At 40.9% G+C, this 12,726-nt stretch overlaps 1 protein-coding gene across 2 annotated transcripts in view; it reads right to left on the bottom strand.

Moving 5' to 3' along the window:
• LOC108423634 (coiled-coil domain-containing protein 158) overlaps positions 1–12,726 on the bottom strand; it is a 19,166-nt gene extending 6,440 nt beyond the window's left edge. For both annotated transcript variants that reach the window (XM_017691066.2, XM_017691067.2), the window contains exons 1-14: positions 12,407–12,726; positions 12,125–12,179; positions 11,576–11,712; positions 10,028–10,212; positions 9,700–9,809; positions 9,279–9,609; positions 7,442–7,518; positions 7,128–7,238; positions 6,838–6,952; positions 6,505–6,624; positions 5,517–5,714; positions 3,042–3,326; positions 1,370–1,526; positions 860–1,012 (exon numbers count right to left, since the gene is read on the bottom strand). In XM_017691066.2, the coding sequence (XP_017546555.2) occupies positions 860–1,012; positions 1,370–1,526; positions 3,042–3,326; positions 5,517–5,714; positions 6,505–6,624; positions 6,838–6,952; positions 7,128–7,238; positions 7,442–7,518; positions 9,279–9,609; positions 9,700–9,809; positions 10,028–10,212; positions 11,576–11,712; positions 12,125–12,179; positions 12,407–12,545 (2,173 nt within the window). In that variant the 5' untranslated portion in view covers positions 12,546–12,726. The remainder of the gene's footprint in view (positions 1–859; positions 1,013–1,369; positions 1,527–3,041; positions 3,327–5,516; positions 5,715–6,504; positions 6,625–6,837; positions 6,953–7,127; positions 7,239–7,441; positions 7,519–9,278; positions 9,610–9,699; positions 9,810–10,027; positions 10,213–11,575; positions 11,713–12,124; positions 12,180–12,406) is intronic.

The following is a 12,726-nucleotide window of genomic DNA, read 5'->3' as shown; positions in this document are numbered from 1 at the left end:
TATGCTCTCTGTAGATGTGTAAAATACCAGGGCCACTCAAACATGCAAACAACAGTACTTTGTTTTGTTGATTTCACAAGTGAAAATGAGTTTAAAAATAAGAAGAAATTGCAAATTGTTATGCACATTTTCCATTCATTTGAGTTTAACGTACTGAAGAAACAGAAAGAAAGAAAAAAAAAATTATATATATATATATATATATATATATATATATATATATATATATATATATATATATATATATATATATATATATATATAAATAAAACAATTAACAATTATCTGTGCACTACAAAGTGAAAAAGTATGCTCTCTGTAGATGTTTAAAATACCAGGGCCACTCAAACATGCAAACAACAGTACACTGTATTTAAAATTGAACAGCATGCTTCAGTACCAAAAACCAGTCAGGTGTATTCAAATTTTTTTTTACAATAACAAGAATATTGCCGGTGTGGTGACCGTAAGTGACCCCCCTGCCGACTTAGTCCACCTTGACATCATCCAATCTAGATATCCTTTGTTTAGCTAATGTAGTTATAGCCTCTTTGTGTAACAATAGCTTATTTAAGAACTTATTTTATCTAAGACTTTATTTCCTAGAATGACATCAGCTATCCTCAGTCAAAGTAATCCATGTATCATGTAAGTAAGCCAAGCATCCATGATGGCTGTTGGGCCATGTCTGCATGGGCTGCACACTCACCAAACCTTTATGTTAGCTGTGCAGTGGTTATAGTTAGCAACTTTCAACAAAAGCATGCATGACTAAATCTGCCCTATCATGTGTGACATGTAAGTAAACCTAACTTAGTGAGTGCACTGAGTGTATGTATGTGTATGTGTATGCGTGTACCATGTCCATCAGCTCCCTCCAGTGTTCTGAGGGTGCTCTTGGCCTGCTCCAGGCTCGCTTGGATGTCATTAAGCTGGGATTTGAGCTTGCTGTTCTGTTCTTGAAGCTCTTCAGTTGTCCTGCTGTGCTGCTCTCTTAAAGCCTCCTGCTCTTCTAAATAAGAGAATTAACACAGTGCCAGTAGCAATTACTATGGCAGTTGGACATGGCAGTACAGAAAATAAGCACACAGTGATACATGATTCAAATGTGTGCATCATTTCCCCATGAAAAAACACGCTGCACTAACATTATTTGTTTATATGTAGTATTTTAATCATGTAGAAATTATGCACATTTGAATTTAATGGAGCACTTTATATACAAGCTTTCATAGATACCACTAAAGCTGCGACTGCATACAACAGGGTAAATTAACAAGAGAAACAAATGTAAATCCTCAAAATAAATAGTCTTGATAAACACATCAGAAGTGCTTGGATGTGTCACCTCCTTCACATTTGAGCTTACCCAGCTTTAAACGCTGCTCCTCGAGCTCAGCAGTCACCTGCTGTTTTTCCAGCATTAGCTGATGGAGGCTGCGTGTTCTCTCCAACAGTGCTGCCTGCTGCTGAATCTTATCTTTCTCCACAGCACTCAGCCTCACTTCTGCCTCCTGCAGGGCAGACTGCTCATGCGGACAGCACAGGGTTAGCACACTAGAGTGTCCGTGTTAATAGCAGCAAAATAAAACAGTTTAAGGCTGTAACTATTGAAGATCTTTTCCCCTTATAATAAGTTACATTTGTACAACATTTGTACTTCAAAGTAAGGACCAATCATATGCAAAAGTCTAGTCTCCTCTGGTCTACCATGACAGCAATGACTGTAAATCAGTAAAGACGGTAAATTTATTAAAGATTGTGGCAGCTTTTACCTACCATAAACATAAGTGTAAAAATAATCCCAGGTTATATTAATCATGTGCTATCAAACTGCTATGTCAATAAATATTCCATCTTAGGTTTCATTCAAGAAGGTTTTACAGTTTTTCTTAATATGGAGGCACCGTTTTCTTTTTTCTCCTTACCACTATTTTATTTTTTTCCCACCTTTGGGAAGTTTTATGTTCCAAGAACAGCTGACATTCATTTGTACATGGCCATCATGCAACCTATCTTTATTTGTTACACCTAAACAGTTTTTTATATTTATTGTGTTTAAGACGTTTATATGTAAATCAGATCTGTCTTGATTGCCTGCCCTGTATTGTACCTTATTCAAAAAGCAGTGCAGGCTGAAACCATTCTTATAACATTGCAATGAAAGGGTGGGGCTAAATTACTGTAGGTGGATATATAAATGTGTTGGTTTTTGTGACATCACAAACAAATTCAAACTGGGTTGTAAGGACTGGGGAGTGAACAGTACACTTTGAAACTTGAAATGTGTTTACATATATTACAAAAGTAAGGAGAATTCAGTTTTCAGTTATATGGGTCCTTTAACAAAGCTGCTAGTTAGATGGTTAGGGTACACATTACAATTAAATAAATTGCATGTTTGATAATGTTTTCTACCTGTGAGTAGCCCATTGTATTACGTATGCATTGCGGTCACACCAAAATCATTCTACAAATCCAGTAGCTCATCCTATCTCTGTACTTCATAGTGATTTCAGCTACACATGGAGGGAAAAAAATCGTGTCAGTAGTACACAACTCTACTTAATAACACTTAATCCTATTCCTTGTGGGTGTAACTGCTGATCTGAGAATGGCCCACTACCTAATAAAAATCCTAAGGTATTCCCTCTCCATTGATGGGCAGTATAGAGCACGTGTCAGGCTTCAGTCCTCATGGGCCAAAACACTGCAAAGTTCAACACACTGCCTGATTAACCACCCCTGATTCAGCTTATCAGCTAATTAGCAAGGCCTTCATGACAGCCTAGGGTAAACGCTAATCTCCTCAGCACTTTGGCCTGGAATCTCTTCAGTTTGACACACCTGCCGTAGACGGTGGATGATAAATTATGCACACAACACATAGGCTAACAGTCAGTAATTGAATACCAACAAACTGCATCTGTATGCTAAGTGTACCTGATAAAATGGGCAGTGAGTTAGTATGAGGTGCAGACGTATCTTGTGAATTGCTGCTTAAATATATATTCAGTCAGGAGTATCCAAACTGACTCTACCTTTAGCTGCTGGTTGTCGAGCCTGAGCTGCTCCAGCTGCTTGTCCAGGCCTCTCCTCTCCTCCTGCAGGGTCTCCAGAGGCTTCCTCTTCAACTCGGTGCTCTTCTCCCCATCCTGCAGCTTCATGTGCTGCTTCTCCACTTCAGCCCACAGTGTCTGCACCCTGCCCTGCGCCTCCTCCAGTTGTACCCAGGCTTGCTGCGCTTCCTGCTGCTGTAGCCTGAGCTCCCTCTCCCGCATGTCCAAAGCAGCTTGGAGCCGTTTGGCCTCCTGACTGCTCTGCTCCTGGGATTACAACACACAATAATTCTACATACCAATCTGATAATGGTCTGACACAGCCAGCATAGCAGAGTACTCCAAAATTCAATGACTCAAAAATAAATTCTGTGTCAAATCTAATTTACACAATATCAGAAACCACATAAACATGTCTACTTGAGATTACAAAAAGGAATACTCAAGCAACTTCAACCTAATCATAATTTCAAAATGTTTCCCTGTAAAAGAAAACTTGTTGACTCCATGATAAAAAAAGAATAATTTACATTTATATAGCACAGTCCCAAGATCTCTCAAACCAGATTTGTAATCTGGTAATTTGAGCAAATCAATCACACATTACAGTTGCAGCACATAGAGGTTAAGATGAGAAACATTTAAGCATTCCTTTAATAACTCAACACTGTCTGAGACATGTGAACAACTATTTAGGCATACTGTTTGAACAGTGCTAACTGGTGGATTATTAGCCTCCATTACTTACTAGCTATATTAGTCTTGTAGCACTACTGCAATTCTAAAGAAGCAACCAATGACCAAACGGGTTCTGTCTGACAACATTTGGAATAAGGGGTAAATAAGGTAAATTACAATTTTCATCAAATTATTCATAAAGCTTCATCATCATCCACCCCTCTGGAAGTGTGCAGTTGCATGCAACGTGCATATTTTTTGTATCTGATGATTACAAGGGCGTTAAAAGAGTATTCCAAGAGAACTCTGCCACACATTTTTAGTACGTGTGTGATGTTAGTATGTAAAGACATAACATGATCCAAACAACTTTTGCCAAATTTGACCCAACAGCTCTGACTTTAAATGACTATTTCAAGTTTAAAGAGTAGCAGCACATACACACCATATTTTGGCACATTTTTTCCTCATTAATGTTATTGCTTTCAATCTTAGCTAAAAATCTTACAATACTGCAGCTGTAAGAAGTACGTTTTTACAGTAATTGCAATGGATACAACTATATACACATATACATATTCACTTGTCTGCCTTCACACGTATATGGACTTGAGTGACATCCCATTCCCAATCCATAGTTTTTGATATGATGTCGGCCCATCCTATCAGCTTCAACTCTTCTGGGAAGGCTTTCCACAAGGTTTAGGTGTATGTTTATGGGAATTTTTCAAAGGTCAAACACTGATGTTGGACGGTGTTCTATCAGGTTGAGGTCAGGACTCTGTGCAGGTCAGTCAAGTTCTTCCACACCAAACTCTCTCATCCATGTCTTTATGGACCTTGCTTTGTCATGATGGAACAGGAAGGGGCCATCCCCAAACTGTTCCCACAAAGTTGGGAGCATAATATTGTCTCTTGCATAAAAAAAAAGTCTCTTGATCTGCTGAAGCATTAAGAGTTCCTTTCACTGGAACTAAGGGGCCAAGCCCAACTCCTGACAAACAACCCCACCCCATAATCCCCCCTCCACCAAACTTTACACTCAGCACCATGCAGTCAGACAAGTACCGTTTTCCTGGCAACCGCCAAACCCAGACTCATCCATCAGATTGCCAGACAGAGAAGCGTAATTTGTCACTCCAAAGAACACATCTCCACTGCTCTAGAGTCCAGTGGTGGCATGCTTAACACCACTGCATTGGATGCTTTGCATTGCGCTTGGTGATGTAAGGCTGATGGATGCAGTTGTTTGGCCATGGAAACCCAATCCATGAAGTTCTCTACACTATTCTTGAGCTAATCTGAAGGCCACATGAAGTTTGGAGGTCTGTAGCGATTGACTCTGCAGAAAGATGGCGACCTCTGCACAATAAACAGCAGTGTACATGCCTAGGTGCTTGGTTTTACACACCTGTGGTCATGGAAATGACTGGAACACCTGAATTCAATGGGTGATTTGGATGGGTCACTGAATACTTTTGGCAATATAGTGTATATGTATAAGTACGTATTCATACTAATATGGTCTCAATAAAGCTTCTAATGGTAATCATTGATTTTCATGGCTCTGTTTCTCTTTTTCACTGTGATATGGCTCTAACAGTAGTCAACAGCCTTCATTTGTCTGTTTCTCATTTCTCTCTGATATGCTTCTAAAAGTGCTCAAAAATATGCATTCATGATCTATGACACAACCACCTTGCTCTAAACCAGAAGGCTTTAGGTAGTCCTCACCAGGATAAAACAGTTAAAAAACACACTAAAGCTTTTTCCTCTAACCTGTGTGTCCTCAAATTTTTGGCACTGCTCTTTGAGGGAGTGGACAAGGCTCTCAAGTTGATGGATGCCCAGGCTCCGCTGCTCCAGCTCATGCCTTAGGCTTTGGATGGTGAGGCCGAGGCTTGTGTCCCTCTCCCACAGTTCCTGCATCTGCTTGCGCTCCACAGAGAGCTCCTCTGCAGTCTGACGCAGTTCTTTCTGAGGGGCCAGAGAAGCAAGCAGTGACAATCATTTATTCTTACTGGTCATTTTTACATAACAAATTTTCATACTTGTTAAAGTAGAGGCTTCAAATTCCAGTGGTCTGCACAGTACTGTGATTTCCCTAGTGTAACACCCCTGATAAGGAAAACCTGCAATGTAGAGCCACTACCTCCCTAATAAGATCAAGAAGCAACATATACTCCTCAACTGTCAACATTTTTACTGTTTTTTCTATTAGAAAAACAGAAGGTCTTGTTTACAGATCCTCCGGTTAATACTCTATCGCCTCCTTGAGGTTTACAACTGCCACAGTTCACAAGACCACATGTTAACTATGTACAACACAATGTGTTACACTGAGTTGCCATTTCTATTTTTATACTTGTGTTGGTTATGTTTATGTTGATTGTGAGGACTATGGTTTATAGTACAGTGCAAAAATCTGAGACCACCCTTCTTTTATATAATTTCCAATGAAACTGGCCAGGAACAATGGACTGCTCACCCCAAACCTCAACGTCCCTGAATGTGTCTGGGATTACTTAAAGCAGAAAATGCAACCAACTCCTATGACTGAACATTGTAGGTGTGGAAAAATATCTCTGCAGACTTCTGAAAGTAGGTCTCCTAAAAAGACTGGAAGCTGTAATAATGGCAAACAGTAGACACACTAAATACTGAAAATGTCTTTAATTTAGAAAGACTCTACAGAACACCTTTGAACAATGTTTTTTGTTCTACAGTTAAATGTGCCAAAAGTACACAGCAGGGAAATGTGCATTACCATCAGCCGGCAGAGCTGGGCGTCAAGTTCCTGGGCTTGCTGGAGGGAGAGATCTCTCTCGCTCTGTGCCTCCTTTTCCCGCAAATGAGCCTGACTGAGCAACTCCTCCAGTGCACTGACCTAATTAAGGAGTCAGAGATTCACTCACTTTCTCTGAAACACACTTAATGACCTCCATATGTTGTTTTCTTTCAAAACATGTATGGAAGCTATCAAAAACATCAGCATGTGTCTACGCATTTTTTACAGTGTAATGCTCTAATCCAGCTTCTGGAATGTTGGGTGGGTTTGAAAGAGGTATTGGGTGTGTTAGTATCGATGTCCTTGCATTACTTTTGCCTCGTAGGTCTGCTGTTTCTCCAGCAGCTCTGAGTGCAGCATGGATAGAGAAGACTCCAGTTTGCTTATCTGGGACTTGTGCTGGAAAGTCTGGCTCTCATCCTGTTTTCTTTAACAAACATAAAAATGGGGAAAGTGTCCATTTAGAGAAAGACTTGGTGTAAAAACGTCAACATGGAGGCTTTATGTTCAACCTTGACTTATAAGCATTTATACTTAAAGATAATTTGGCAAAACGAGATGTGCTTCCTGCTGAGAAGGCAGCAGATCAGCATGGCTCTTACTGCAATAATTCCACCTGGAGCTGCAGATTGGCTGCATTACTCGCAGAACTACCCAGTTTCTCAGTCAACACCGCCATCTCTTGGTCATGACTGGTAATGAGCTGCTTCATTCTGAAACAGGGAAAAGCAGGTCGCACAACAAAAATCTATTTCACTGCCTAACTTTTCATATAATTGTACATATAAACAGCAACAACAACAATAATAATAATAATAACAATCTCAAAACTTCAGACTTCTGTTACACAGCAATTTGGTTTAGATGTTTAAATCAAACAAACTGTCAGCTATTTTCAAAGAAGTTAAGCACATACTTCTTTTTCTGCTCCTGTAGAAGAAATTCTGTTCTCCCCTGATCCTTTTTCTCAAGTTCTTCCAAATGCCTTTCCATCTGCCAAATGCAAAAGCTATTAACAGTCAATCAGTTGATACCTACCTACATTTGCACTGATTAAAATTAAAGTGATAACTGCTTCAAAAATCAAACCCATGGATTTTTTTAAGGATCCACAAAGACACTATATTGCCAAAAGTATTCACTCACCCATCCAAATCGTTGAATTCAGGTGATCCAATCACTTCCATGGCCACAGGTGTATAAAACCAAGCACCTAGGCCTGCAGACTGCTTCTTCAAACATTTGTGAAAGAATGGGTTGCTCTCAGGAACTCAGTGAATTCCAGCATGGTACCGTGATATGATGCTACCTGTGCAACAAGTCCAGTCATGAAATTTCCTCACTACTAGATATTCCACAGTCAACTGTCAGTGGTATTATAACAAAGTGGAAGTGACTGGGAATGATAGTCAATCGCAACAGCCCTCCAAACTTCATGTGGCCTTCAGATTAGCTCAAGAACAGTGCGTAGAGAGCTTCATGGAATGGGTTTCCATGGCTGAGCAGCTGCATCGAATCACCAAGTGCAATGCAATGCATCCAATGCAGTGGTGTTAAGCGCCGCTTAGAGCAGTGGATACGTGTTCTCTGGAGCGCTGAATCACCCTTCTCTGTCTGGCAATCTGATGGATGAGTCTGGGTTTGGGGGTTGCCAGGAGAACGGTACTTGTCTGACTGTATTGTGCCAAGTGTAAAGTTTGGTGGAAGGGGGATTATGCGGTGGGGTTGTTTTTCAGGAGTTGTGTTCGGCCCCTTAGTTCCACTGAAAGGAACTCTTAATGTTTCAGCAGATCAAGAGATTTTGGACAATTTCATGCTCCCAACTTTGTGGGAACAGTTTGGGGATGGCCCCTTCCTGTTCCAACATGACTGTGCACCAGTGCACAAAGCAAGGTCCATAAAGACATGGATGAGTGAGATTGGTGTGGACGAACTTGACTGGCCTGCACAGAGTGCTGACCTCAACCTTTGGGATGAATTAGAATGGAGTCTGCGAGCCAGGCTTTCTCATCCAACATCAGTGTCTGACCTCACAAATGTGCTTCTGGAAGAATGGTCAAAAATTCCCATAAACACACTCCTAAACGTGGTGGAAAGCCTTCCCAGAAGAGTTGAAGCTGTTATAGCTGCAAAGGGCAGGCCAACATCAAAATAAATCCTATGGATTAAAAATAGGACGTCACTCAAATTCATGTGTGTGTGAAGACAGATGAGCGAATACTTTTGGCAATATAGTGTATTTTAATTATGGATTGATGCTGATATTTTCAAGTATATATGCGCCTGATGAACCTGATTTCATTCCTATGCATTCCTATAATCATCCCTTCACCCCAAATGCATGATGATATGCTCATCCAAAGCAGCCAACATCTTTATGTCTAAATAATCTAAAGCAAGTCTATTTGAGTTTGAGTATTTGACAGCTAAACTTGGTTTGACGGAAGCGTCTGATGATTCAATTAATGTGGGGATAGTTTTGCTGTTCCTGTACAGGGGTGGCTTTAAGGTCCAGTACTTCTTAATTATGTGAGCTTCATAGCTCTGCTTCCGAACCAAAAAAACAAATTTGGAAGTAAACTTGTCTTAGCTGGGCAACTGCATTAGGGGGACGAAGAAAACCGTGCAAATTTCAAAACTCGAAGTTTAAACTTCATTAATGCAAATACAAACAGGTACCAAACCTAATATGGCCTTTTAAAGAACACAAACCATTTTTGGTAAAAAAAAATATGTTGAAGTAAGTGACATGCCAGTTGCAGTTGTTTCTGAAGGCCACAGTTCTCATTCTCAAGGTCCTGTAGTGCTTTCTCCACGGCAGGTCCCAGCCGAAGCTTGCTAGGGCTGAAGGTGCCATCACAGAGAAGATAGTTGCCCTTTCCACTGCGCTTTTCATAGTGTGAAAGCCTGAGAAACATGTCCTGCAGCATTTCCTCCATGGTCTCTGCTCGCTTGCTGAAAGCCTTTGCTTTGTCCTCAGCTTCCCTCAGCTTCTGCTCTCCGGTCTGCTTTAGTGAGCCCAGCTCCTGAAGAGCCTCCTGTAGCTGCTCCATTAGCTCAGACTGCTTTCTAGATTCCTCCATCCTGTTAGAAGATATAGTGAAATTCATATATACACTAGACAGAACCATTGTGCTTTTGGAATTTAGATTACAAACTTCTTAGAGTTTTTACCTTAAGTCCATCAAAGCATCTTTCTCAATTTGGCTCTCATGCAATTTTGTCTCTAACTGGATGATGGACTGACGGAAATTACATTTCTGCTGATCATGCAGCTCATATGTCTGAAAGAGTCATAAACAAGTAACATTAAATAAGAAACAGTTTGAGTGTAATATCTCGCAAACTTAATAAATGCCATGAAAAATATGAAATGCTAAAAAGGCCCCTATTCAGCATCTTTTTTTACTCTACTGCCAATCTGCCGTTATAGGTCATGTCATGGGTAAGAGATAATACAGAGATCATCATCACTGTGGAAGGACTTGTCCTGGCTACTGACCTCTCTTAGCTTCCTTTGGAGGTCTGAGACCTGCTGAGAATACTCCTCTATAGCCTGCTCGAGAACATCTTTTCCTGGAAAGCTCAAATATCTTGCTATGTTCACATCCACGTTGCTTATAACAGGTCGAAGGACATACTGTTGTGTGGACAGGCCATGTTCAGGGGATGCTTCTGATGTTCTACCTACAAGACATAAGCCCAAATCATGTTAAAGTTCATGTAGTTAATTCCAACTTTAAGGTCTTCACCATACTTCAACATACACTATATTGCCAAAGGTATTCGCTTCGTCTGCCTTCACACACATATGAACTTTGTGACATTCCATTCTTAATCCATAGGGTTTAATATAATGTCGTCCTACTCTTTGCATCTAGAACAGCTTCAACTCTTCTGGGAAGGCTTTCCACAAGGTTTAGAAGTGTGTTTATGGGAATTTTTGACCATTCTTCCAGAAGCGCATTTGTGAGGTCAGACACTGAAGTTGGACAAGAAGGCCTGGCTCACAGTCCGCACTAATTTATCCCAAAGGTGTTCTGTTGGGTTGAGGTCAGGACTTTGTGCAGGCCAGTCAAGTTCTTCCACACCAAACACACTCATCCATGTCTTTATGGACCTTGTTTTGTGCACTGGTGTGCAGTCAAGTTGGAACAGGAAGGGGCCATCCCCAAACTGTTCCCACAAAGTTGGGAGCATGAAAATGTCCAAAATCTCTTGGTCTTCTGAAGCATTAAGAGTTCATTTCACTGGAACTAAGGGGCCGAACACAACTCCTGAAAAACAACCCCGTGTCATAATCCTCCCTCCACCAATCTTTACATTTGGCACAATGCAGTCAGACAAGTACTATTCTCCTGGCAACCGCCAAACCCAGACTTGTCTACCGGATTGCCAGATGGAGAAGTGTGATTCATCACTCCAGAGAACACGTCTCCACTGCTCTAGAGTCCAGTGGCGGCGCTTTACACCACTGCATTGGACACTCTGCATTGCCCTTGGTGATCTAAACCTTGGATGCAGCTGCTTGGCCATGGAACCCTGTTCCATGAAGCTCTCTACATTGTTCTTTAGCTGATCTGAAGGCCACGTGAAGTTTGGAGGTCTGTAGCGATTAACTATGCAGAAAGTTGGCAACCTCTGTGCACTATGCGCCTCAGCATCTACGAACCCTGCTGTGTAATTTTATGTGGCCTACCACTTCATGGCGGAGTTGCTGTCATTCCCCATCGCTTCCACTTTGTTATAATACCACTGACAGTTGACAGTAGAATATTTAGTAGTGAGGAAATTTAATGACTGGACTTGTCGCACAGGTGGCATCACAGTACCATGCTGGAATTCACTGAGTTCCTGAGAGCAACCTATTCTTTCAAAAATGTTTGTAGAAGCAGTCTGCATAACCTAGGTGCTTGGTTTTATATACCTATGGCCATGGGAGTGATTGGAACACCTGAATTTAATTATTTGGATGGGTGAGTGAATACTTTTGGCAAAATAGTGTATAAAGTGAATGATATTTAAACCCAAAGAATGGCAATATTCTCACTTTTTGTAGAACTGCATTTTACTGGCATCTTTGTATTGCTAAATGCACGGCCCATCCTCTCCCAAGTCAGTCTGGTGGCCTGTTCAACTTCTTCTTGGAGCTTTTGTGTCTGCTTGGTTTGTCTCTCCAGCTGCTCACTGTGGAGTGTAATATGACTCTGTTTAGGATATTAGCCCACATCCTACATTCTTCTTGTATTTTATTTACCCCCAAGGTCCACTTACTACATTTGTGTGGATTTATGTTCCTGAAACTGCCATAATTCATTTTTACATGACCAGTTTATGACCCATGTTCATCCATTCGTATTAAACAGGCTCAGTATTACAGTGCTTCTGTTACTGTGCTTTAAATGCAAGACGTCATTTTTTAGGTCATCAGTCTGGACTAATGGACCTCCACACTATATCTTGAAGTTAGCTAGTATATCAGCTAGCTAAGTATTTACACTAAAGAAACCGAAACAGAAGCACTGGTGCTGATTCTGTGATACTATACTAACAGTCGACCCAGTCAATGTTAACTAACGTTATAATTTACAACGCATACCTCAGCATATCCAGACTGGAGCTGTGTTTTTCTGGCATGCCTTCTTCGCAACAACCTGAAATGCAGTCTCAGTTTAGCCAAGTCGAACTGTGATTACTTCATTACTTAATTAACCTACCTAACCTAGGTTAGCTGGCTACTTAGTCTTTAATTAGCTAAAAAAAACGGGCAAATCAAGCTTCCAGATAACAGATAAGATTACTGCTGTACACAAACCACTGGCTGCTTTCTCCCAGCACATTTATTATACCGCCATGTAGGTTATAACAGAGCTGAACTCACTCAGAGGAAGAGTAAAAAGTAAAGCGTTCGGTTGACCCGGTTCTTCCCTCACACACGCCGCCACGTTACGACTGCATTCATCCGATGAGCAGAGGGGCTTCTCAGACTCGCTGGCATCATTCAGGCGATCAGAAGACATTCTAAAATCGCCTTGTCTTTAGTTAGGATTAAACATATCGCTTGTAAAAAAATAACAGTGATAGTCATGTCATTGTTGTTTTTTTCAGGTGGCCAAATGCCTGCAGGCTAACTTTACAACCAAACTTGTCTGCTAGCTAACCCAGCTAACTTAGCTTAGCCTGCCATATTTCAACTGGCAC

This window comes from Pygocentrus nattereri, chromosome 20 (assembly GCF_015220715.1).
Source record: "Pygocentrus nattereri isolate fPygNat1 chromosome 20, fPygNat1.pri, whole genome shotgun sequence".
Lineage (NCBI taxonomy): Eukaryota > Metazoa > Chordata > Actinopteri > Characiformes > Serrasalmidae > Pygocentrus > Pygocentrus nattereri.
The sequence above is the reverse complement of the archived record's forward strand: the minus strand, read 5'-3'. Positions and strand labels throughout refer to the sequence as shown.